This window comes from Telmatherina bonti (genome assembly GCF_933228915.1).
Source record: "Telmatherina bonti genome assembly, chromosome: 6".
Lineage (NCBI taxonomy): Eukaryota > Metazoa > Chordata > Actinopteri > Atheriniformes > Telmatherinidae > Telmatherina > Telmatherina bonti.
Window position 1 is genome coordinate 7626769 of NC_136624.1, and position 23843 is coordinate 7650611.

The 23843-nt window shown below is 43.0% G+C and overlaps 1 protein-coding gene across 1 annotated transcript in view; it reads right to left on the bottom strand.

Annotated features, from left to right (window-relative positions):
• Nucleotides 1–635: 635 nt before the first annotated feature.
• LOC306757274 (semaphorin-3F-like) overlaps nucleotides 636–23843 on the bottom strand; it is an 81384-nt gene continuing 58176 nt past the window's right edge. Inside the window, exons 7-19 of the mRNA XM_079242278.1 lie at nucleotides 22047–22140; nucleotides 18520–18639; nucleotides 18277–18416; nucleotides 16348–16462; nucleotides 9466–9535; nucleotides 9236–9380; nucleotides 8907–9129; nucleotides 8068–8156; nucleotides 7915–7956; nucleotides 5557–5714; nucleotides 5217–5284; nucleotides 4967–5100; nucleotides 636–2794 (exon numbers count right to left, since the gene is read on the bottom strand). Coding sequence (XP_079098404.1) covers nucleotides 2339–2794; nucleotides 4967–5100; nucleotides 5217–5284; nucleotides 5557–5714; nucleotides 7915–7956; nucleotides 8068–8156; nucleotides 8907–9129; nucleotides 9236–9380; nucleotides 9466–9535; nucleotides 16348–16462; nucleotides 18277–18416; nucleotides 18520–18639; nucleotides 22047–22140 — 1854 coding nt within the window. The 3' untranslated portion in view covers nucleotides 636–2338. The remainder of the gene's footprint in view (nucleotides 2795–4966; nucleotides 5101–5216; nucleotides 5285–5556; nucleotides 5715–7914; nucleotides 7957–8067; nucleotides 8157–8906; nucleotides 9130–9235; nucleotides 9381–9465; nucleotides 9536–16347; nucleotides 16463–18276; nucleotides 18417–18519; nucleotides 18640–22046; nucleotides 22141–23843) is intronic.

Below are 23843 nucleotides of genomic sequence, written 5' to 3' on the forward strand. Positions count from 1 at the left end.
GTTGAAAATTTTATATCGTTTGCTTTTTTTTTTTTTTTTTTTTAAATAAAAAAAATGACAGAAATGCAGCGATCTCAGAATCAAGCAACCAGATCAGCTCATGGTAATATCCTGCGTTTTCTTATATGAACACATCCAATAACGTGCATAAATCACAGTAGCTTCACTAAGTTAAAGTGTTTTGTACTTATTTTATAAAAATGTGCATAAGTCTTTAACAGATACAACTTTATTCCAAGGATCCAGAGGTTTCTAGACAGAACATGGAAAACATCCAGCAATGAAGGGGGGAGCATTCCATTCTTATAAAATATAGAGCTTTAATTTTTTAGTCAGCAACAACAATGTAAAGGGAAGATGAAGTAATTTACACAAGTCATTACAACAACATCACCTCTGTGCATTTTTTAATAAAATCTGACAATGCAAAAAAAAAAAAAAAAAAAAAAAAAAAAAAGAATTAAAAGTACAAAACATTTAACTAATGACACTTTATTTAAAAATAAATTTTACAACCTTTATGTGCTTTTCTTATTGGTTTTTTTTATTTTTATTTTTTGCTCTCGGACCCTCAAACGGATTTGTTCGAATGTGGGAATGCAGAGAAATTCCATACGGAGGAGCAGATGCAAACATTCCTGCATGAGTTATAGATACATCTCCATGCTGACCTTTATTCAGCTGCATATAAAGCCCCTTTACATGAAAATTAGGTGAAAATTAATAAGGTTTGCTTTCTTTCATACATTCTTACATCTTAAAAAGTTCACTTTATTTCCTCTTACTCTGCTATATTAGCTTGGTTTACTTAAAAATGGAGTAAAAAAGCAAAACAAACAAAAACAAAATCAATTTTGAGCAGCCCTACAAACAATATCTCTGATCCAAACACAAAAAAAAATTTCACTTTGTACTTTGACAGAAATTTATATTTAAGTCAATGAAAAGATGCATCATTGTTTACATGGGACATACTCCAAATGACAGCATCTTAAAGCATTTCTTTACTCTGTAATAAGAAAGTACGTCAGATCATACTGTACACCCACAGAGATGAAAAACAGAAATAAAAACTACCACGCACTATTCGGATAACAGTACAAATACAGATTCATGCACACAATGAAAGCCAGCTTCCTGATAGTCGATATTTTGGTTTCTGATATTCTTACCATGTTGTGTTGTTTGTTTTTTTTTCTCTTTCCCTCACATGGAGCCCAACAGGAAATAAAAACATATGCATTACGTGTGCTCAGACTGCCAACAACTTTCACGATAAACTGCTTTTGTTTCACAGAAATCCGCGTTTCCTGCCTAAGTGTGCTTGTTGCTCTTGGCCCCTGCCAATGCTCCTTAAAAACTAAAAGAACATAATGCCCTTGTGTGCAAATCCACGTCAGGATGTTTGCACTGATTTCTTTATCTGAGGCTCGATTTGATCCTTTTTCTGACATCAATGTTAAGTTGTGTCCAAACTTCCAGAAAAATCACGTGTCATGATGGTTTTGGAACGTTTTCACGTGATCCACATGTGATTTAAATGTGTTCCATCTGTGTCAACTACATGTGGTTTATATCTTCTTTACATGTCGATCACATGAAAAAATGCACCACATGTGGTTTTTCTTTTGGCTGGTTCTGCTGCGAGTTTACAAGCAAATATCAATCTAATTGATTGTTATTAATGTCTGGCTGGCATGAAGGGATTTTGCTTCTTGTTTCATATTTAGTCCTCCAATCAACTTTTTTTTTTGGACAAAAAAAAAAACAACAAAAAAACTCCCCAAATATTTCCATTTTTTCCTCCCGATAACTGAGACCATTTCCCCCATGGTCCTCCTGCAACACAAAGTCTGCCATGCAGCCACGAGGCGGCTGCATGGCAGACGCTTCCGGAGTCTCCTCCAGGTCTGTCCAACAGTCAAAACAACAGAAAGGAAAGTGAGATCCGTCACCCTGGTACAGAAAGCTTGTCATGCCTCTCAGCACTGTCCCAACATTTCACATGATGCCGACAGATTCCGTAATGACACTAACAGCAACAATAAGATTAACAACAACAGCAATATTTGTCCCAGAAGTACCTATACACAAAAAGCTTGTCATCTTTTTTCTATGAGTACAAAGAAATCCACAGAATGATTCTATATACAACCTACAATAAATACTGTATCATATACTTTGCTGTTTGAGGGGGTTTATGTGGGGTTTTGTGTGTAAGCTTTGTTCTCTCAGTTCTTTTCTGGGTTTTGGATTTTTTATTCTTTTTTTTTTTTTATCTTCCTACTCTCATCAAGTCTCTTTTTCAGTTTTCATGGCAAAGCTCAGTGGAACCTACTCATGTCTCAGCTTCCATCTCGTCCTTGTCCTCGTCCTCTACGTCCCCGTGATGCCGACGATTGCGAGGTTTCTTCTGCTCCTTGAGCTCCTTCAGGTCTTTGCTCTTCAGGGCCCCCAGCAGAGGGTCTCCGAATTGCCAGTAGTCCTGGCAGTACTGATTGATCAGGCTCATCTCAGGCTGGCTCAGGATGGTCAGCAGGTCCTTGTATTGTCCAGCGCTGGGGGTCCACTGGGTGCCACTGGAGTGCAGCGGTAACGGCACCAGTCCTCCGCTGCCGTCCACCAAGGCGTTGTTAACGGCTCGGCTGGAGAGCACCACCAGCTGCAGCTTGACCAGTGTGTGTTTGAAGTTCTTTTCCGTGGCCGTGCACTGGTACATGCCCGAGTCTGAAGGCTGCAGAGATCGCAGGAGCAGACCCTGCTCCGCTTTCAGGATCCGACCGTCAGTACGCACCTGCAGACAGAAAAACAGCTGCTGAGCAACTTTAAGGGAAGCATTTTATTTATTTACACCAAGCAGCAACCTATGGAGGTTAAAAGTGAAGCCCACGTGGAAATGCCAAAAATTGCAGTTCCCCGCTCATCCACTAGGGGCTCCAAAAGAGAGTGACTCCACAAAAGTTGCGTTTCCATCACGTTTTTTCGCAAAATAAAAACGATATTGGTCATTTTCGATACACAACATATGCGGTTTGCAGGTGTGTTCCTTGAACAGTGTTTAGCGCAACAGCCTCATTTCTTGTAAAATCTCGTCCGCCGGACAAGATTTTATGAGAATTGCAGCTTATGTAACGTAGCTACATCACGGTATTACTACGGTTTTTCAAAGCTTTCTCCCTCATTTCCTTTTCTAATTCATTTGCTACGTTTACATGGGAGTTTTAATTCCTCTTTAATTCTGAATAAAAGTTAATTCCGCTTTAAACTGGTGAAAAACGACCATGTAAACGCTTAATTCCTAATGCTAATTTCTATTCAGAATTAAAATTAGTGGCTGGTTTATTCGCATTTTAATCCCGAACTATTTAATTCCTCTGTCATGTAAACCTTCATTCCGCTCTAAGTTAATTCTGGTCGTTCTGAGCATGCTCGTTACCGTGTCCTGTCCCGATGACGCGCGTTGTTTTACCTCCCGTGTTCGGTGGTCTATCTTTCTTCTCCTTCCCAGTTGCTGCAGAAAGTGAAGTAGTGTGCTCGAGTTGAGCTGCTACTTCACATTTATAATAAAAGTAGCGGTGAAACTGGCTCTTATTATGTAGTTTTTACAAGTTACGACTGAAAAGACGAGAAGCAGGGAGCCGACTTTCGGTTCAGTTTATTTTCGGTATACGTCATACGTCACGTGCACCCTCTGTCCAATCAGAACCGTTCCCAACCCGCCGCTCTAAAGAGGAATTAAGTGAGGACGTGTTTCATGTAAATTTTCATTCGGAGTGATTATTTTCAAATAAATTCAAAGGAGAATACGTTAATTCTGAATTATTTAATTCCTAATAAAAAAAAAACATCCTGTAACTGTAGCCAGTGTAAAACTCTGAAATTCATACCACTGAGCCATCTTTACTAGTAATGAACTGGTCACATGACCCCTTATGTCATTCCTCGGAACACATAGATGCAAAAAAAGTGTTTCCATTACACTTTTTCTGTATATTTTCATATCGAAACATCTGGAAAAACCACTTCACATTTTCTCAAATTTTTTTTAGCAATATTTAAGAGTTTTCTTGGAAATGTTGATGTGGTTCTTGGTTCCATTCCAGAGATTTCCTGAAAATTTTGTTCATAACTAATCCATTAAGATGGTATTAAGGGCATAATTAGGGGCTTTTTATTGATTCCTTTTGATATCCAGTGGCAAGAAGGCAGAGTGTAGCAGAAAAGTGGTCAACGTCCTTTAGCTTTAGCCTGCCTATCTCCGTTAGCTGGTTAGCCCAACCCTCCCCCCCCAGCCAGGTTCAAATCTGCGACCTTCTTGCTGTGAGGCCGTAGTGGTTAGCACTCCAGTACCTAGGAGACTGTGATGGTATGCCAAAATTCTAGTTTGATATGTACCTTGGTTTTAAGGTCATGGCTTGGTCCTTTTTGAGTGAAGCTTCATTTCCACCAACGGGATGAGACAAGACGAGATGGTTGGCTGTAACGCCGATTCATTCGGACAGCCAACCTTAACCTGACCTGAGAGGCAGGTCAGGTTAAGGTGTCTTCCTTTGACAAGGAAATGGATGGCACATCCACACCTGGATGTACCATCAGGACTCTGGTTGCAAAGTTTAGCACTAATTGGAGGATTTTAGGGGATCATTCACTTGGATTAGAAACCTAGTGCATTTGTTCAGAAAGTCCAGTTCATTTGGGGGTCATGTAAAACACAGGTCTGGTCCAAATACAGGAACTGGACTACAAAGCAAAATGCATTGTGGGTTCATCACGCGACGTTGTACAACCAGAACATAGGTGACTGTAGGGAGATATATGGCCCTAGACGGAGAACTGTCTGGCAGTCAGTCATGAAAAAATTTAGTAAAAGTTTAGAAAGAAATAATTTAATAAGTTAATAACTCAACAGTTTATATGTGTAGGAGTGAACTAGACCAATCTAGACGCTGAGTGTTGTGCAGCTCACCTCTTTCCGGCGGTCGCTGTTGTCTCTCTGCAGATGCCATTTAATGACCGCATGAGGAGACCGAGCCTGACACTCCAGGAAGGTGCTGCTGCCCTCCACCCCATACTGCACCATCTCCAGAGTGTTCTTATTGGCTGCAGAGCAAACAAAGACATTTCCATAGCAACACTCATTATGATGAGGCTCCTCGGAGAAGAAATGTTTTTACAGACTGAAGTTTGTGATGAGACCCAAGCAGAAACTTGCTCACCGTTGGAGTTGAAGCCTCGGCACTGTCGGATGGGATTCCCGTACTTAACGTCCTGCCTCCGGCTTCGTCTAAAGGGGTCAGACCAGTGTTGCCAAATAAGGAGAGAAAAACATCATAAAGCAACCGCAAGCCATTCGAAGCCATTCAGTGATACACAAAGCAGCATCACAAACATGTCATCGTGTGGTTTTTACATCTTTTATTAGTCTAGTTGCGTCATTAAGGCCCGGTAAGTCATGAGATCAGCAGCCATTCAGCCATCCAGGCAGGTCTGGAAACCCTTCAAACAGTCAGTAAGCTGTTAGCTAACATTAACACTGCTGCTGCTGCTGGTGCTTACCTCTTCTGGGAGGCAGAGTACCGGGAGCAGGACTTGCCGTCCCAGGCGCAGTACGGGTCTCTGGCCAGGCAGCAGTCGGCGCAGGCCTCGCCGTACATGTCACAGCGGTGAAGAGCCAGCTGGGTCAGCCCTACCGCAGACGATACGTACAGCTGTTGCTGTTGATAGAAAAGCAGATGGAAAATAGCGTTAACAGCATTTTGATTAAAAAAATAATGAAGGTGTGAGCTGGTTACGGGCCAAGAGCAGAACTGGACATATACAGGCAACCAGGGAGTTACAGAAGAGCCTTTAATGATACGCGGCGTATTTTACGTGGTTGGAAAGCCTGATGAGTCACGGTAACAACCAGGCACAACGAAGCAGTTAGTTTACAATTTCCTGCCATATTCTCCTGTTGATGTTCACTCGTTTCTAGTTTCTACCGCTGCCAGGTGAAGACGGATGAGATAAGGAGTGATAAAGAGGCTTATCAGAATGAGAGTCTGGGTCTGGAATGGAGAAGATGGAATGAGACAACCAGGGTGGTTGACCTTCTGCAACTGCTAGCTGAGGGATGGGACGCCATCCCACAGCAACATGTGACCAGCATGAGGACCCAGCGGCTGCACTCAGACCTTCATCAAGCCATTTTCATTTGTTTTTACTAATGATTATGGGCATTAGGGTTTGAACTGGAAGCTCTGGTCAATAAAATGACTGCATATCTCCCCAGAGTAAAGAATGATTTAAAAATTCCTGGATCCAGACGGTGACCCGGGATCACCCCCAAAATCCTATGACTTAATCCCGATTCCACTCCGAAACTTTCATCCAAATCCGTCCATAAATTTCTGATCTTTATGTCGCAAACAAAACACACCCAGTGCCTTGGTGGAGGAACTGAATCAGAAGAATAAATCCAGAATAACGCTCCAACAAATGAAAGAGGAAGACTCAGATGAAGGCCAAACGATCAGATTCTCTACTTACAACGGGAGCAAGTTAGAAGCAGACATCCTCAGTTCAATTCAATTCAATTCAACTTTATTTATATAGCGTCAAATCACGGCCATTTCCACCTCAAGATGCTTTACAGACAGGAAAAAAACACAACGAAAGCCAATTCATTATAGTCTATATAAGGAAACAAATACATTGAGTTGGAGGTGCCAACTCAATCTCCCATCCTGAACAAGCACACGGCGACAGTGGGAAGGAAAAAACTCCCTTTTACCAGGAAGGACCCCAGGGTGGTTTACATCTGCAGCTGCAACTAGAAGATGGCCTGTTGCGGTGTTTTACACAGGAGAAGGAATTAGAAGTAGAGAGTAGAAGTCCTGTCTGGCAGATCTTTCCAACCAGTCACTAAACCAGCTGAATGTAATCAGCTCAGCTCCACTGCAGGTAGAGGAGCCTGTTGGTGGAAACACCTGCTCTAAATGCATCAGTAGATCCAAAATTCATGGCATGACTTCTACTTTATTTTTACTTCTACTTTATACACCTCTGGTGTTTTATAATGTCTTATATCAGCGGTTCTCAACCTTTTTGCAACACAGTACCCCTTTTAAAATGTTTTCTCAGCCAAGTACCCCCTAACCACTGCAAAATATTTTTAGTCAATTCAAGTCGGATTATGGGATTTTAGGAGGAATGAAATGGTGTAAATCTAAATGTAAATTCAGTTTATGAAGGTAAACTTACATTTATTGAAATATATTAAATATTTATATATTATATTTAAGTTATTATATTTAAGGATGTTTTAAAGAAAACATAAAAGATGTTTCCAAAAATTTCCAAGTACCCCCTGGAATGCCTTGACGTACCCCCATTTGAGAAACCGTGTCTTCTATGTTCTTCTGGCGGAGAACGATGCTGGAATCAGAGATAAAAGACCTTTCGGCCAGGAGGTGTTTACGGCCAAACTTTCACACGAGGCTCCTCGGCAGCTTGGGAAGCTCTGCCTGTGTGAGGTCACTGATAATGATGCGAGTATGAAACAATGAAACAGCAGCAGCCTGTGCATGGTCTGGGATAACGCTGATCTCTTATAGAGGTTAGGTTCATAATTTCATGATCAGCTGTGTGAGATTCATCAGCCTGGCAGGTTGTGTGTAATCCTAACTGCCTGCAGACTGAAGTCATGACATGCAGAGGAGGCCAAGTATTTTAATCACTCTGAAAGAGGACACCCAACGTTTTGATGTCTTTTCCATATTTCTTTCCCCATTGTCTCTTGGCTTTTCAGAGAGTTATGAGGAAAATACAGCTGTGCACATGCGGCTTGCGACCTTTCTCAAACTTCATCACAAAGTTTTCTTCCTGCTTGTGAGAGCAAAAGGTTAGGAAAATGTCTCGTGCAGACAAGCTTACCCTTTTGGATGAGATCTTCATTGTTGTTATTGGAGTGGGAACCTTGAGGGAGGAAATAACGACGGTGAGGGCAGGAAGTTAACTTTCCAGCTGATAAAACGGCATCAGACACAGTGTGTGAGGAAGGAAGAGGTCTACGTGATGCAGGCTAACCTTGAAAACCTCCACCTCCTCCAGGACCAGCTCCTCGGTCTGCAGGTCGTCTTTGGGCAGCACGATCACCTTCTGAACGGAGCCCTTGTCTGTGGAGCACAACACACACCGGTCAGCATCTCACCCCAGTCGCCTCTAACAATGATTATCCTGCTTCATCTCTGCTGGAGGCTTCTCTCCTTCACCGCCGTCCCATTCCTGTCACTCTCTCGCTTTGACCTGTTAGTTTGGAGGCGATGAGACATCTCCAGCCTCTCCTGGTGATTTCTGTAAAGAATTCCTGCGAGCGGGATACCTGACATTTATTCTGTCCTCTGAATTGTGCCCTGGTGAGGGCTTGAAAGGGCACACATTCCTCTGCAGCGGCGGCCGTAGCGCACAGGCCCACCACCTCCTCCCTGCAACCATGTGCGGTGGTCGCTGTCAGGCGGGGGTTGCAGGAGAGCAGATAATCCCTCTTCCACCAGCGGGTCAGATTAAAGTGATGGATATGCTAACTACAAGCCTCCTTCCTGCCCTCCAGGTACAGATCTCCTGTTGTTTGCTTCATGGTCGCAGACCCCCGTACAAATCCTTTGATTGGTTAAACTTCCACTCGGGCACAGTGGGAAAGAATGCTTTGCTCCTAATGACAAATGATTGCAGTGGAGACAAGTCCTCCACTTCCACGGGATTTATTTCCAACGGGGGACTCTGCTCCCCGGCATGCCGACTCGGATCAAAGGCCTCATGGCTTCTGACTTCTGTTAGATTAAAAATAACTAACAACCCGGCGATGATTCAAAGGCCAAATGACAAAGTGTAGTCACTTATCTTAACCTTTAAAGTTAAACACTTACCAGTTCCCAAGAAGAGCACTTCATAGTTGCCGTCTGCAGCCGCCACCTGGTCCACCGCGATGGTGGTGAACTCATAGTCCACGTTGGTCCGCACCACCAGGGGGCGCTTGTGCACCGGGTACACGGCGTTGTGCATGGCGGGGTGATTCCTCATGAAGTTGATCACTTCATCTGGGTAGTCCTTTGTGGACTTCATGTTGGGGGTGAAGGTACCTCCGGGGCACTGTGAGGGAAACAACATCCTGAGAGTGTGACGACACGCTGATGCCCGGATCTGGTTCAGTTTTATCCGCTTTCTGTGCATGAGATCAGAGTGGGGGGAGGCTCACCGTGCCGGGCCGAGGGTAGGGGATCTTCCCAGTGTAGGCCACCCACTGGTAATTGGGACCCTCTTTGTGGGCAAAGGGTCCGTTGAAGACCATGCGGATGTCAGCCATCGAGTACACACAAACCGCTGAGCCTTTAAACACAGAACTGTGGGGTAGATAGATATAAAAAGGAATAAATTCATCTGTGAGATGCAGAAACATAAGGATCAAGAAGTTTTCTGTGCACGTACCCCGAGACGGAGAAGACCCCATAGATGACAGGATTTTTGGTATCCTGACTGGGCTGGATGTAAACGTCTCCTGTAGGAGAGGAAAGATGAAGATGCATCACAAACAACACACCGTGCACGTAAGGGTGCATGAAAACTGTAGTTCCACCTTAAAAACCACAGGGTTCATGTCAGATCCAGTTGGGATGACTATTTGGTAAAATTGAGCAGAACTGAGAAGAACTGAGGAGCTGCAGTGAAATACAGCTCCTCGTTGGTTAATCCTACAGATTGGACTGTATCTGTTTGCTGCTTCATGACTTGGAGGAAACTCGTGTCATAACAGTGTTACAACGCTAATAATAAAAGGGATAATTTATCGAATGATCATTTATATATGCATGTATTTATTAACTTTTCATCCATGGAAATTACGTTTTTAATGGGTTTATGTGGTATTTATATTGGCTAATATCATTATAATTATATGCCTACGGTATATAAATAAATGAATGCTGTCCTGATGCTGTTAGATATCAGACATTTCTTTTAGGGGGGTTCACAGCAGGACAGTCATCATGAATAAACCAGCAGACTGCAGGGAGCTGGTGAACTGGTCCAGTCTGATATTAAACATGTTAAAGATGTTTTTACTGGTTTCCGTTTTACTGGGAATGAAAACAAGACGAATCACGTTAAGTAGAAGAAGGAATGAAGCAAAGTAGTGAAGGAAGGACGGGTTGGGTTTACTATTAACGTGTTAACATGCGGGTCGGGTCGCAGGTTCTACAGAAACGGGTCAGGTTTGCTCCTCTTAACGGGTTCTGGTGGGTATAACTGGACCCTGCAGGGTTCTGGTCTTGGTTTTCTGAACAGATGCTGTTGGTTTTGTTTTTTCCTCCCCAACAATAATCTACATCGCTTCTTCCTCTTGTTCTTCCTTCTCTTCTTCTTCTTGCTTTGTTTTTTGTTGGCCTACACCACTTTCTGATTGGTCGCTGGATGGGTATTTTGCAAGCAAACCCTGACATAAAGAGTCTGCTTCTTTGATCCGCGTCCGAGTGCAGCTGGTGTTCATACTGCACCAAACGGATGCAGACCACGGTCCGTTTGTCTGTCTGGTAAAAGTGGACCAAACGGCAGTGGATTGATCGGGTTCTACATTTCTATTCACTCTCATGTGTCCCATCTGAAGTTTGACTGGATTTGCTGAAACTTAATGAGTAATATCATGTTAAGTCATCAGTTTTTATTATTAAAATACTACAATCTCATTCGTCACGTGTCCATAGTTCATCATCGTAAAATCACAAACCCCTCTGTTACTTGTCCTACAAGGCTCCGACACTGAAGCTGCAGGATTTAGATCCGGGTGGGGAACCCAGATCCTGGAGGGCCGGAATCCTGCAGGTTTACCAGGTATCCCTGGTCCAGCACTCCTATTCAAGTCAAATGGATCCAACAACGTATAAAGATCTGCACAATGATTTATCTGAAGATGGTGTGTTGGAGGCCCTGCGATGGACTGGCGAGCTGTCCAGGGTGTACCCTGCCTGTCGCCCAAAGCCGGCTGGGATAGGCTCCAGCTTCCCCGCGACCCTGAATTGGAATAAGCGGTTCGGAAAATGAATGAATGAATGAATGAATGAATGAATGGTGTGTTGGAACAGGGAGACATGGGAAACTTCCAGGATGAGGGTCGAGGTTTAGATGATCATACGAGTCCAGGTGAAGTTTTTTTCTGCTGTAACCTGACCTAAACACTCGTTCTCAGCCCACAACAAGACCAGAACCATCAGCATGAAACTAACCTAGATGTGCAGGGAAGTCACCGGGAGGACTAAAACCCAGTCCAGATGTGAGCGATGGAGAAAGAAAAAGCTAAAAAATACACATTTAAAGCCTGGAAAGTGTGGAACAGATGGAGAACTGATCCGATGCTGCGCGAGAAAGTATACCAGTTACAGACCAGTATGAGAAACGATCTGTCAGCTTGCTATGCAGATCGTCTGAAACATGGTCGCTCTGAGAATCCTTTGATTGCAAACTGCTGGGTTATGATCCCGTCCACATCCATGAGACAGAAGACAGCGCAGTCGTCCTCTAGGGAGCTCGTCCAGCTCAGAGAGGTTCACACCCCAACATGCCAACAGCTGCCACAAACCAGCAGAACGGTCATGGGTTAGCGTGGCCTCATCCCGATGGGCTGCCATGGATGTCACCCAACACATGATCCCCGTCATCGCACACAGCTGCTGGACTGCAGAAATGGGAGGTTTGCACGCAGTGCAGATGGAAGCCTCCAAAGGCAGAAACAGATCAAGATCTTAGAGCAGGAATCAGGCTGATCTACAGTTACAGAGATCCTGACAGGAAACTGGGAGTGGATCCAGGTTCTACAGCCATCAAACATCCCAGGTTCTACAGCCATCAAACATCCAGGTTCTACAGCCATCAAACATCCAGGTTCTACAGCCATCAAACATCCAGGTTCTACAGCCATCAAACATCCAGGTTCTACAGCCATCAAACATCCAGGTTCTACAGCCATCAAACATCCCAGGTTCTACAGCCATCAAACATCCAGGTTCTACAGCCATCAAACATCCAGGTTCTACAGCCATCAAACATCCCAGGTTCTACAGCCATCAAACATCCCAGGTTCTACAGCCATCAAACATCCAGGTTCTACAGCCATCAAACATCCCAGGTTCTACAGCCATCAAACATCCCAGGTTCTACAGCCATCAAACATCCAGGTTCTACAGCCATCAAACATCCAGGTTCTACAGCCATCAAACATCCAGGTTCTACAGCCATCAAACATCCCAGGTTCTACAGCCATCAAACATCCAGGTTCTACAGCCATCAAACATCCCAGGTTCTACAGCCATCAAACATCCCAGGTTCTACAGCCATCAAACATCCCAGGTTCTACAGCCATCAAACATCCCAGGTTCTACAGCCATCAAACATCCAGGTTCTACAGCCATCAAACATCCCAGGTTCTACAGCCATCAAACATTCAGGTTCTACAGCCATCAAACATCCCAGGTTCTACAGCCATCAAACATCCCAGGTTCAACAGCCATCAAACATCCCAGGTTCTACAGCCATCAAACATCCCAGGTTCTACAGCCATCAAACATCCCAGGTTCTACAGCCATCAAACATCCCAGGTTCTACAGCCATCAAACATCCCAGGTTCTACAGCCATCAAACATCCCAGGTTCTACAGCCATCAAACATCCCAGGTTCAACAGCCATCAAACATCCAGGTTCTACAGCCATCAAACATCCCGGTTCCTCATTTCCTACTTGATCAGCTTTGGCATTGTGGATTTCTAGGAAAGACTACATCTGGACATTTTAGCAAATTTACCTGAAGAGTCCTTTATTTATAACTTACAGAAGGAGAAGATTTACGAGTCCTACAGATGCGGCTCTGGAAACAGGTCTGGACATGAAACGATCTTTAGCCGTACAGAGTAAAAGATCTAAAATACCTTTTTCTACTGTTCATACTGAGACATACAGCATGTTCAACCGTTTTCCCAGAACCTAAAAATATTTCCCTAAAACTACAGTTTATTAGCAGCAGGTGAGTTTCCAGTTGCTTGAAGAGTTCATCGCTCCAACTGTAAACACAAAGTTTCCCAAGAACCCAAGAAGGGCCAAACTCATGCAGTTTTAAGCAGTTCCCTGGTCTAGAAGAGGAATCCTAAACTCTGGTCCTCCAGGGCCACAGTCCTGCAGGGTTTAGCTGGATCTGGAATCAGTCTCCAGAACTACTGTTGTTTGGTCCTCTTTAACTGCAGGAAGTTTTTTCTTTAGTTTGTGCATAAATATACGTTTCTGCACGGAGGATTTGTCCAGGTAAGAACAGATGTTTGGGAACCCTAGTCTACTGGAGCTCGTAGACCTTCTCTTAGCTGTACAGGCTATTCACTAAGCTAACATATGCTAAGCTAACCTAGCATATGTTATGCTTCTGGATTTGCATCTGCTCATATTAAGCTTTCATTTGGGATTTACTTTAGTTTCCCAGTTGGTCCCTGTTCAATGTGCAACACGCCTTTACTGGGATTACACGGACCGAACCAGAGCAGACAATCAGTCCAGTGCCGTTTAGAAACCGCCTCAATTTAAGCATCTCAAGTCCACTTTTCTTCTTCTACAACTTCTGTAACCTGACAAAGTGGTGTTGTTGGAGGTGCAGGCAGGCGCAGAAAAAGTAAAGAAAGTGTCATGGAGATGGACGAAAAGAAAAAAAATCATAGATGGAAAGACACTTTTCATTCTTGAGATTAGCTGAGGAGCAGCAGGAGCCTCGTGCATCAGTCCTTCACCACTGTAGCGCTGCGAGATATGACCTGTCCGCCATCAGACCGCCGGCTTACACATGACAAGAAACAGGAATATTGGTTTTCAAGAAAAGGATGCGTGTGGTGCTGGGATCAAAGTGATTTATGATTGATTAGTGAATCCCATAACTTTGGTCATCTATGAGTGAAATGTAGAAACTGCTGTAATTCCTGCACTGTTCACCTGATGAGGAGGTAAAAACCTTCAAAATAAAACTAATGATGTACAAAACAAAAACATCTGCACTTAAAACAGGGGTAGGTAATATTGTAGAGCTAGTAAGATGTGACAGTGTCGCTCTGTTTTTGGCTCCTCCCCCTGTCGTGGCTCCTCCCCCTCTGGTTTTGCTCCTTGCGTGATCCAAGACGTGTTTTTTTATAAGAAATTAACATCTTCTTTTCGGCACAAATGTTTGGATTAGTCAGAGTTTTTACAGATTTACAGTAAACCAAGGGGTCTAACTACTAGACTACTATCAGGGTGAGTAAAAAAAAATGTTTCTGAGCAAGATTACCTCCTATAGTTTTAAAGGACATCTTATTTCATGACAAATCCATCGTAGTGTCTCGACCCTAAAAGATAATAATTGTGTCGATGTCCCAGCATTTCTAGACCTGCCTGTTGTACTTTTTATCCCATTAAATGCAGGTATCTCACACACATGATACTTCTCCATACATAAGCCGTAGGGGTGGGAAAATTGAATAGAAAAATCAGAAATCAGGATTTTTTTCTTCACAATTTTAAAATAGTTTTTTTTGTTAAAAAATTAAATAAATAAAATCTATGCAATATAAAATATTTGTCATTTTTATTGTTTTTTTTATTGATCTTTTTACTTGTCTTCTCAGGCATTATAGCAGCAGAATGATGGTCTGAATACTTTGTTTTTTCCTCATTGAAATGAAGAAAAATGACTAGCAAAAAAAAAAAGTTTTATACATTCTTTTTTGTTGTTTTTAATTCACAAAAATCAGCAATATTGGAGAATTATGAGAATCGCAATTTAAATCGAATGGGCACCCAAAAAAATCAGAATCGAATCGGGACAAAAGCATATCGTCACAGCCCTAATAAGCCGGTTTGCAAACAGATGCTCTCAACTTTATTTGAAAAAGAAAAAGCTCACAAATTGTTTTTGCAATTTTTATCTTAAAATAAATTATTAATGCAGACGACATTACCACATTTTTTTTAGACCTGTACAATTAAAATCCTTCAGTTTTGTCAAAAATCGACGCATTAATTCTGGTTGTACCAACTGAGCCCGATCTGATTTTATGTTGTTCAAGAATCTGTCAAAATGTTTTTGGATGACATGGATAAGCTACGGAGCCAGCATGACGGTGTGTTGCTGACCCAGATGTCTGTGTGGTGACACAAGGAGTCAGTGAACTGGAGATGTGCCAGCTGAGGACGTCATCCCTGTAGATCTCTGCGCATGCTGTACTGTTTGCTTACCGGTTGAAGAAATAAAGCAGTTAGAGAGGGAGAGACGGTTTGCACGCGCTCTAAGGAAGGAAGCCGATCTGGACAGATACAAGTTACCAACACACGAGCCAAACTTTTCCTGACAACCGTCTCTGTACCACGGTTCAGAGCATAAAGTCTGCCAGGCAACAATTACAGCTAAAACCTTACGTGCTCCGAAAAACACAGTAATAGTGTTATAAAGTGTCACAAATTTAATATTAAATGAAATTCTCACAAATGTAATCATCTTTATGTTTCATAAAGAAAAAAAAAGATTATTTCTCTGTTCCTTTATTCAAGGTTTTGCTTGGAAGGTAGCTGAAGATGACTGTGACCCTGTGAGTCTTCTGGAGAGGAAGACGGCTCTTTTCGTAGGGAACATACCAGGACAACCAGACAACGTTGTGGGAAAGTGGATCTGGATTGTGTCACAGTATTTCTTCTATTTCCAACTGATTTATCAGCAGTTTGCTGTGTTTACTCCCGATACAAGCAGCTTTTAAAGAGTTCAAAGCTCTTTCAGCTTCGTCTCACCAGTGTAAGAAATAAAACGTCACCTTATGTGTGACAGAGCTGCAAAAGAAATCAATGTTATATTTATACTTTTCTAAGTAAACTAAAAGTATTTGTGCATGTTTTTATAATCAATATGTGAACATATTTCTTTATCGGTAAACTAATATTTTTCAGCTATAAATATTCTTTTAGAGTTGTGAGCCGTTGTCATGGCCTCCATGAGTCATATGACAGGAGACGACAGAGCTTCACCGTGTGTGTTTTTCATTTCATTTGTTGTCTGAAAAATGAAAAACAAACACGAATCCAGATCTTCCCTTCTTCCTGCGATAATGACTCGCTCCAAAAGAAATGAAATGACTGAGATGCTTCTCCTGAGTAGCGATGCGCCGCCCACAGAGAAGGCATCACACCTCCCAGCAGCCGCTTTGATTGACAAGCGGGTCTATAAAACAGCGAGTAGCCTCCACATTAGCACATCAGTGGATCCCGCTGGAAGACACAACAGCAGGGTTTTTTTCTGCAGGTGCAAAGCTTCTTTGTACTCACGGAGCTCGTCAAAGTGCGTCTCCATGCCGTCGGCCCCGGGCACTGAGCAGATGAGCCGGGCCTTCAGGAAGGTGCTCCACTTGTTGACCAGACAGCAGTGACCTCCGTCGTCATTCTGTTGGTGAGAAAAACACATTTACACGCATGTAAACGCAGAGCGCATGCAGGTCTAAAAGCCAGGAAGCTAAAGAGACGTCAGGATGGATCCGATCAAGCAGTGATTGTCAACCTCTTCATTACCACTGGGTCATCGGTGATCCAGTAGAACACATTATCACAGCCTGGTGGTGATGAAGAGGTTAAACGTGGGGCCATCCTTAAGCCTCAAGCGCCTCTTAGGGAGCCGCAAAAAACTTTCAATTTTCAGCTCAGCTTTCAGTTTTGAACATTAGGGGCAGCATAATGACACGAGATACAAGACTGTTTTCCATGAGAAGCTAAGTTGCAACCAAGTTGCAACCAAGCGGCAACCTCCAGCGGTTAAAGGTGAAGCCTATGCGGAAGTGCATAAAACTGCAGTTCCCCCTTCATCCACTAGGGGCTGCAAAACAGAGCAAATCCCCATAGACTCCCATGTTAAAAAGACCAACTTCACAGCAGAAATAAACATGTTTACAGCCTGGTTCAAAAATCCATTTTAGGTTTAATAGGTCAGGTTTACCTTCATGAAAACTGTGGGGGGACTGAATTTCTTTCTAACTCGCCCGTCTAAAAGTAATTTAATCTCGAATTTTGGCATATTTATGGGCGTGTCCTTGTGACAGGTACCCGATCTCCCACTTCAAGTCAGAAGAACGTAGAACAACCGTGCTTTTTAGCCGGTTAACAACGTGACTTAGCTTTAGCCCGCTTACCTCCGTTAGCTGGTTAGCTCCTGTTATCTCCAGGTTAGCTCGGTTAGCTCTTAGCTACAGGCAGCTCGGAGTTCGCTCAATATCAATCAACCACCATGACGCTCACAGCCCCCCCTCTCAGCTCCACCTCTTTGCTCTTATATGTATTTTCCGGGCGAAACGACACGCATGCCCCTGCCAAGATGGCGATGGTAGGAACCGCCCACCGAGCTTCAATTCAGCTCTTCAGCAACCTACGGTGACGCCACGGAGGCTCCGTCCATCTCTTTATATACAGTCTATGGTCTGCTCTCACTTTCTCATTTGGTTTTCTGACTTCAGATGTCGTTCAAGTTGTATTTCCAACTGGAAACTCGGAAAATTCGACTTTGAGTACAAATCAAAGGCGGCGTAAACAACCTCACATCCATCTGTGATGGAGGAAAACCAGAATCCATCCCAGTGAAGATGAGCGGGGATCTGACCCAGCATCATTATCTGCTGGTCTTCATGCAGTCCCGTTGGGGGGGGTTGAAATGCTTTCAGTGTGATTACAGTGAAGATACTTCTGGTGTGAAGAAAAACCATAAGAGGATCCAGATGTGCGGCGAAGCAGGAATGACAGAACGGCGTCCCTGGAGGGCCACGCCGGACTCCGCCGGGAGAGGGATGAGTGTTTGTGTGCCGGGTCAGCGCCTGACCCCCTCAAATAAATACAACAGAGACCAGCTGAGACGACAAGCGCAGCGTGCAGAACATGCACATGCGTGCTGTATAAACACCATGAGCTCAGAACGATGGCCGATCTTTCTGGAGACAGTTAGCATTTATTTTTCTGGCTGGGTTCACTCTGTACAGGAAGTCTTATTTCTTTATCTTTATTACGCCACAAGCTTCCAGTATCTCCGGACAAGGAGCCGAGGGGTCACAGGGTCAAAGGTCAGAGGGCAAACAGAAGGACGCGTTGCAGACAGGAAGGCTGGAGACATGTGGATTCTAGCATGTTAGCGTTAGCGGCTTGTCTCGGGATCCTTTCCTGCAGACGCTGCGGGGTTTCGCTTTGTTAAAGTAAAAACGCTCGTCTCTGCGTACGCACCAGGCAGATGCGTCCGATGCGGGACTGGGTCACGGGACTCTGGCCCATCTCAGAGGACTTCTCCCGGAAGAAAAAGTACAGCTTGTCGTCATTTCTCTCGGCGCTGTCGGGGATGAGCTGCACGTGGATGAAGGTGGGGTCTGTGGAGAGAAGAGATGTTGGGAAAATCAGCATCTTCGTCTCTGCAACCGATGCCTGGGAGCCGCGTGGGGCGGCGACACTTCAGAGGCGTCGCAGTTTTACCGTTCAGCCATCGGGAGTTGTACTGATCCGTCCGCATGGCGGTCTTTGCTCCTAAAGTTCGGAAGATGGCCGAGTCTGTTCCCATGAAGTCAACGTAGACTCCGGCGTAGAGTTCACCCTCTGAGGAGGAAAGAGAGGAGTTAAAGTCCTTCACTCTGACGTTGATCTGCCGCCTCGTTCTGCACTAAACACTCTGCTGCTTCAGAGAGTCGTCTGGAATTAGAATTAATCGTGTTTTAAATGACTTGATCTGTTTGGAATTAAACATGTTGAAATCTCACGATAAGGCGAAAGCAAACTTCTGGTTTGATGCTTCAGAATTTAACATGACTGATTTGTTGCTTTCTTTTGTTTTCTGTTAGTCTGTCTTCCTGAGTTCTTCTTATTGCTAAAAAAAAAAAACCAAACCCTGTTTTTACCTGAACAGCTGAGGCAGAGAAGAGTCTGAGGACATCCTTAGATAAACAAATAATTTCTACAAAACAAAATGAAAATAAAAATAGGTGAAATAAAAAAAAGACAAAAAAGGAAATTAAATGAAATATACTACTAATAATAAATAATAATTAATATTAATACATAAATAATAACATTATAATAATTATAATAATTACAATGATACATAAATAATAATAATGATAATAATAATAAATAAAACAAAACAACAAAAGGAAACCAAATTTAAAAAAAAAATCAAATAAAAAAAATATTTTTGAAAAATTAAATGCAAAAATCATGGTTTATGAGATTAGTAAATTTTTACATTTCCTTTGAAATTCCTCGTTGCGCTCGGCTGTAACTTGTAAATCAGTAAAACTTGCTTGGTTTAAACGTGAATCAAACTTCCAGGAAGGAAGAACAAGTGTTCTAGGAGGAGAACAAGAACAAAGAAGAACTCCGTTGAGTTTATTTCCGTCCTCCCCAACATGGAAAGCCACCTAAGTTAGCACCTCATGCAAAGTTTTTCTGCATTAACAGGCATTTGTCTCTAATCTGATCAGTTAATCTCTTTATGTCTGTAATTCTGCCCGATAAAGAGACGTTTCTCTGGAAACAGCACTTCTACACGTAAACCTCTGCAGGTCACTGAAAAAAATGGATTAGCAGGACTAAACGTGCAGCGTTACCTTCCTTTACAACAGGGATCCTCAGTCCTGGTCCTGTCCCCGCTGCAAAAACACCTGATTCAAATCAACGTGTATTCAGCAGATGTGCAGATCTAGTCAGAGTCTGAGTCCGGTGTTCCAGCAGAGACAGGACACCAGACCTGGAGGACCAAGACGGAGGATCCCTGCTTTACAACAACTTTTCTTTTCAGCATTAACGTAAACCTGTGGATATGAACAGCTGCATAAACTCCAAAAAAATTCAGCTTCATTCCCTTTTTTTAAACAGGAAAAAAAAAAACCACTCGACTCCAGAACAACGAGTCCTCCAGGAAACTTCCCGTAAGGAATCATTAGGAATAACAGCACACTTCATAAAGGCGTAAAATATGAGCACATCCATGTGTGCAGCCTGAAAAGGCTTGTTAAGCCACAGGAAGGTGAGGTGTTGTTCCTCCAGCTGCCGTTTGGGGCCCACGAGGCAGCAGGTGTTAATCCCCGAGCACGGAGACGGCAGGGACAAGCAACAGTCCTTCACCACCGTTTCACTCAATGTCACGCTCCCCGGCAGAGCTGCGGGAGATTGATGACGCATCATTAAAACGTCCACGGATGACGGGATGTGTAATGTGGTGAGGAGCCGAGCAGTCGGTGGTCAGCGCTAAATCTTCTGTTGTTGCACAGGATTCTTAATCCTCATCAACACCAACAACCGTGTCCTTTAGATAATGCTAAGTGATGGAAGTGGGAGGTAAATCCATCTTGGATGACAGTCCTGGTTCCATTCTGGTCAGCTGGCACAGCGCTAATGTGGGAAAGCAGTGGCGGTGATTTACACTTGCCATCTTGCCCGCTGGGAGAAAATCGCCTTTCACTGGTGGCAACTGTGCGGCCTGATCCGGACTCAGAGAGACTGAGCTAAAAGGACAGAGGAAACCGACCTCATGAGCGCTACGCTAGCACAGCATTCCCGTTTTAATGGGATCCTTTTATTTCACCCATTAGCACCATCATAAACACCAACTTTAGATGTAGAGATTGCGATCGGCCAACGGATACTCTGGAGTCGATATGTTGATATCAGCCAATCAAAATATCGATTATGATACCACTCTGCAGATACGTGTAATTTTAGGCTCAAAGCTGCACGAGAAACCAAACGACAGCGTTTTTCTTCTGAGTCACATGATCGCGGCGGCCTATCAGACGTCACGCGGTTAGTGATCAGTTTACTGGTTTAAAGCAGGGTAGTGGTATGATATTATATTGATTTAATGGATACAATTCAGTGTTTACCAGTAACTTAAATTCCATCACGAACAGATTTTGATCCGATCAGAAAAGTTCAACCAATCGATAAGAAATGATGTCACAGTTCGCCATTAACATTTTTATTTCTGAACTCTTAAACAACTTTATTTAAAGAAAACTTTTTATAACGAAGACAGACTAGGTAAATGGAAAACAACATGAAAGGGAAATACAGACATTTTCAAAATAAAAGTGCGTTTGATAAATTATTAGAGTATTGATTTTTTATGAAGTTAGTATTTGTGTCAAACGTCTTTGGCTCACTGACGACATGATCAATATATTAATGCATTGTTACAACCCCAAAGCAAATAAAACCATTGTGTTTTATTGTATTCATCACATCACTTTTACATGTTTTATATTTCTTTATATAATATTATTTGTCATTAATCTTTTAAGTCCGATGCTGATCAGGGGTCTGTAGCTGCGTTTCCTTTATGATATTTGCGATATTCGTACGTTTTGACAAACAACTGCGATTTGCGGATGTTTCCATTGAACAGTGTTTAGCGCATTAGCCTCAAGTCTCGTAAAATCTTGTTATTCTTGCGCGATTTTATGATAATAACAGTTGATGCAAAGTAGCCACGCAATAGTGTTTTTGTAGCGTTTTCTACTTGCTGCGGAGAATTTGTTACAGATTTTCAAAGCTTTTCTCCCTAATTTTCTTATCTAAAACTCTGAAATTTGCTGTTGTTTGTTCACCATCTTTACTGGACACGAATCGGTCATGAACCCCAACATCACGTCCGGGGACACGTAAATGCGAAAAAAAAATGTGTTTTTGCGATATGTTTCCATATCAAAACATCTAAAAGAAAAACAAACAAAAAAAACACTACATGAAAGTGTAAAAACTTTTTAGCAATATTTGAGACTTTTTTCAAAGTGCATGCGTTTCCATCAGCGTTTTTTATTGCGATATTTAGTTTTTTCGCAATTCTATGTGTAATGGAAACGCCCTAGTGTGTGATGAGCAGCGTCGGGGCATGAAAGGCTGAGGATAAATACAGTACTGGAGAAGGAGGGCATGTAAATAAAGGGAAAAATCTGCTGCTGTAGGGATGTGAGTTGGACTGTGCCATGTCTACCCTGCATCATACTCACTGATCAAAGCCGACACGCTGTTGAGCTTCGGGTCGTAGGAGCACTTTCCCTTCCCAGATTCCACTTTGCCCGGTTCCAAATGGAAGATATCTTCCTGAAATGTAAAAATCACATGGAGACGGCAATAAATTCAGCACTCTTCACCATGTCACTGCAATTCCCTTGTGCAGGGAAAAGGAGGTAATGTCTCTGAGTCCTGTGGGACCCACGGGGCCTGATGGAGGATGAGGTGTTAGAATAATGAGCGTGTGTTCATATGAAAAAATGCATGCAGGGAAAGTGGGGATTTCTAATCCATCTCCATGCCACTCTACTGCAAGAAACAATGTGTCATCCTGCTGTGTCTCTCCATAAAAAGCCAAATATTTCTCAGCTTCTTGGTGCCAATGGGTGTTGCAGGCTTACTGCTGACACCTGTAATCCAGCTACGTGAAAACAAGCCAAAGATGGAGGCTGGATGACTGGTGCTCGCGGCATCGTAGCATACAAACACGCAGAGGTGCTTGGCAGGAATCTGAGTATGAGGAAGGAAAATAAAACAGTTGCGTGCAATGACATGTCCTGTGGTCCTCATTTTTCATTCCCAGAGGAGACGGACATGGAGACATCTCTGTCACCGTCCATCAGCAGTAAAGCAAGAGAGACTCCGGCAATCTGACACACCACTTCACCAAGCACACACACTTCTTCCCGACTCATGTTTGATTAAAATCAGCGCTTGTTTAAATGGGAAGGTGCAGGCGTTTGACTGAAAGCCATGCCAGACAGCGATGTGCACGATAACAGGCACAAACATTTTATGTACTGGAGGGAAACTGTCTGCTAAATGTACTTTTATGACCCTGTCATGAAATACAACCCCTTCAGAAAGTTTTAACCTTCACAGAGAAAAACACATGAGAAAGTCTTAAGGGGACATTGTGTAACATTTTCTCTTGTTTTTACTGGCCAGAACTATTCGTCATTGCGGTATCAAACTCACAAGTGAATATTTTTAGATTTTTTAAAATATATTTGACAGTAAAAGGTCCATTTCTGCTCCCTTACAATAGTAAATGAGGACCTCAGGTTAAAACGTTGTATGTCGTCCTCATACTTCCACGTGTCTTTTACGTTACCATGGTTGTTGAACTCAGTCCATCCACTAGAGGGCAGTGCTGAGTTTAGACACCAGTTGGCAGCGGAAATGAACCGCTGTACAAGAAAGTTGTGTCCAAAAGAACCAGAATAAAAAGAATAACAATCTTCTGCAACTGCTTTTGCGGTTGTTTCTGGTGGTATTTTTTCATTTGCTGCATCAACTGATGGACAGCTAAGCTCCAAAGGAAATGGATGAAACTGCACGCCCGTCTGCATATCAGTCTTCTGCATCCAGCAGAAATGGGCCTTATGCCAGCGGAGAAGTGCAATGAAGGTCTGCCATCTTAAAACTACAGCCACAAGTACGAGGGACAAATACTCACAGCTGACATGGGACAAAGGTCTTTGCACAACGGAACCGATGTGGAAAAACAACATGAAATTCCGAATAATTCGGAGGTGAAATATGGGTCTCTGTTTATATGCACACCAAGTTCGAAGCCAAATTGAGAATAAATGATGAAGATTGTAAAACAAACTCAAGATGGAAAAAACAAAGATGGATTCAAACAAGAATCCATCTTTCACGAGAAACTAGAGGATAAACTGTTAAACAAGGACGATATTGTTTTGATGTTGCAAAATAAAATAAGAGGCAACGGGTTCATCGTGTTCTAGAAAAGAGAGGAGAACTTTAGTCCAGAAGGTAGAGTCGGA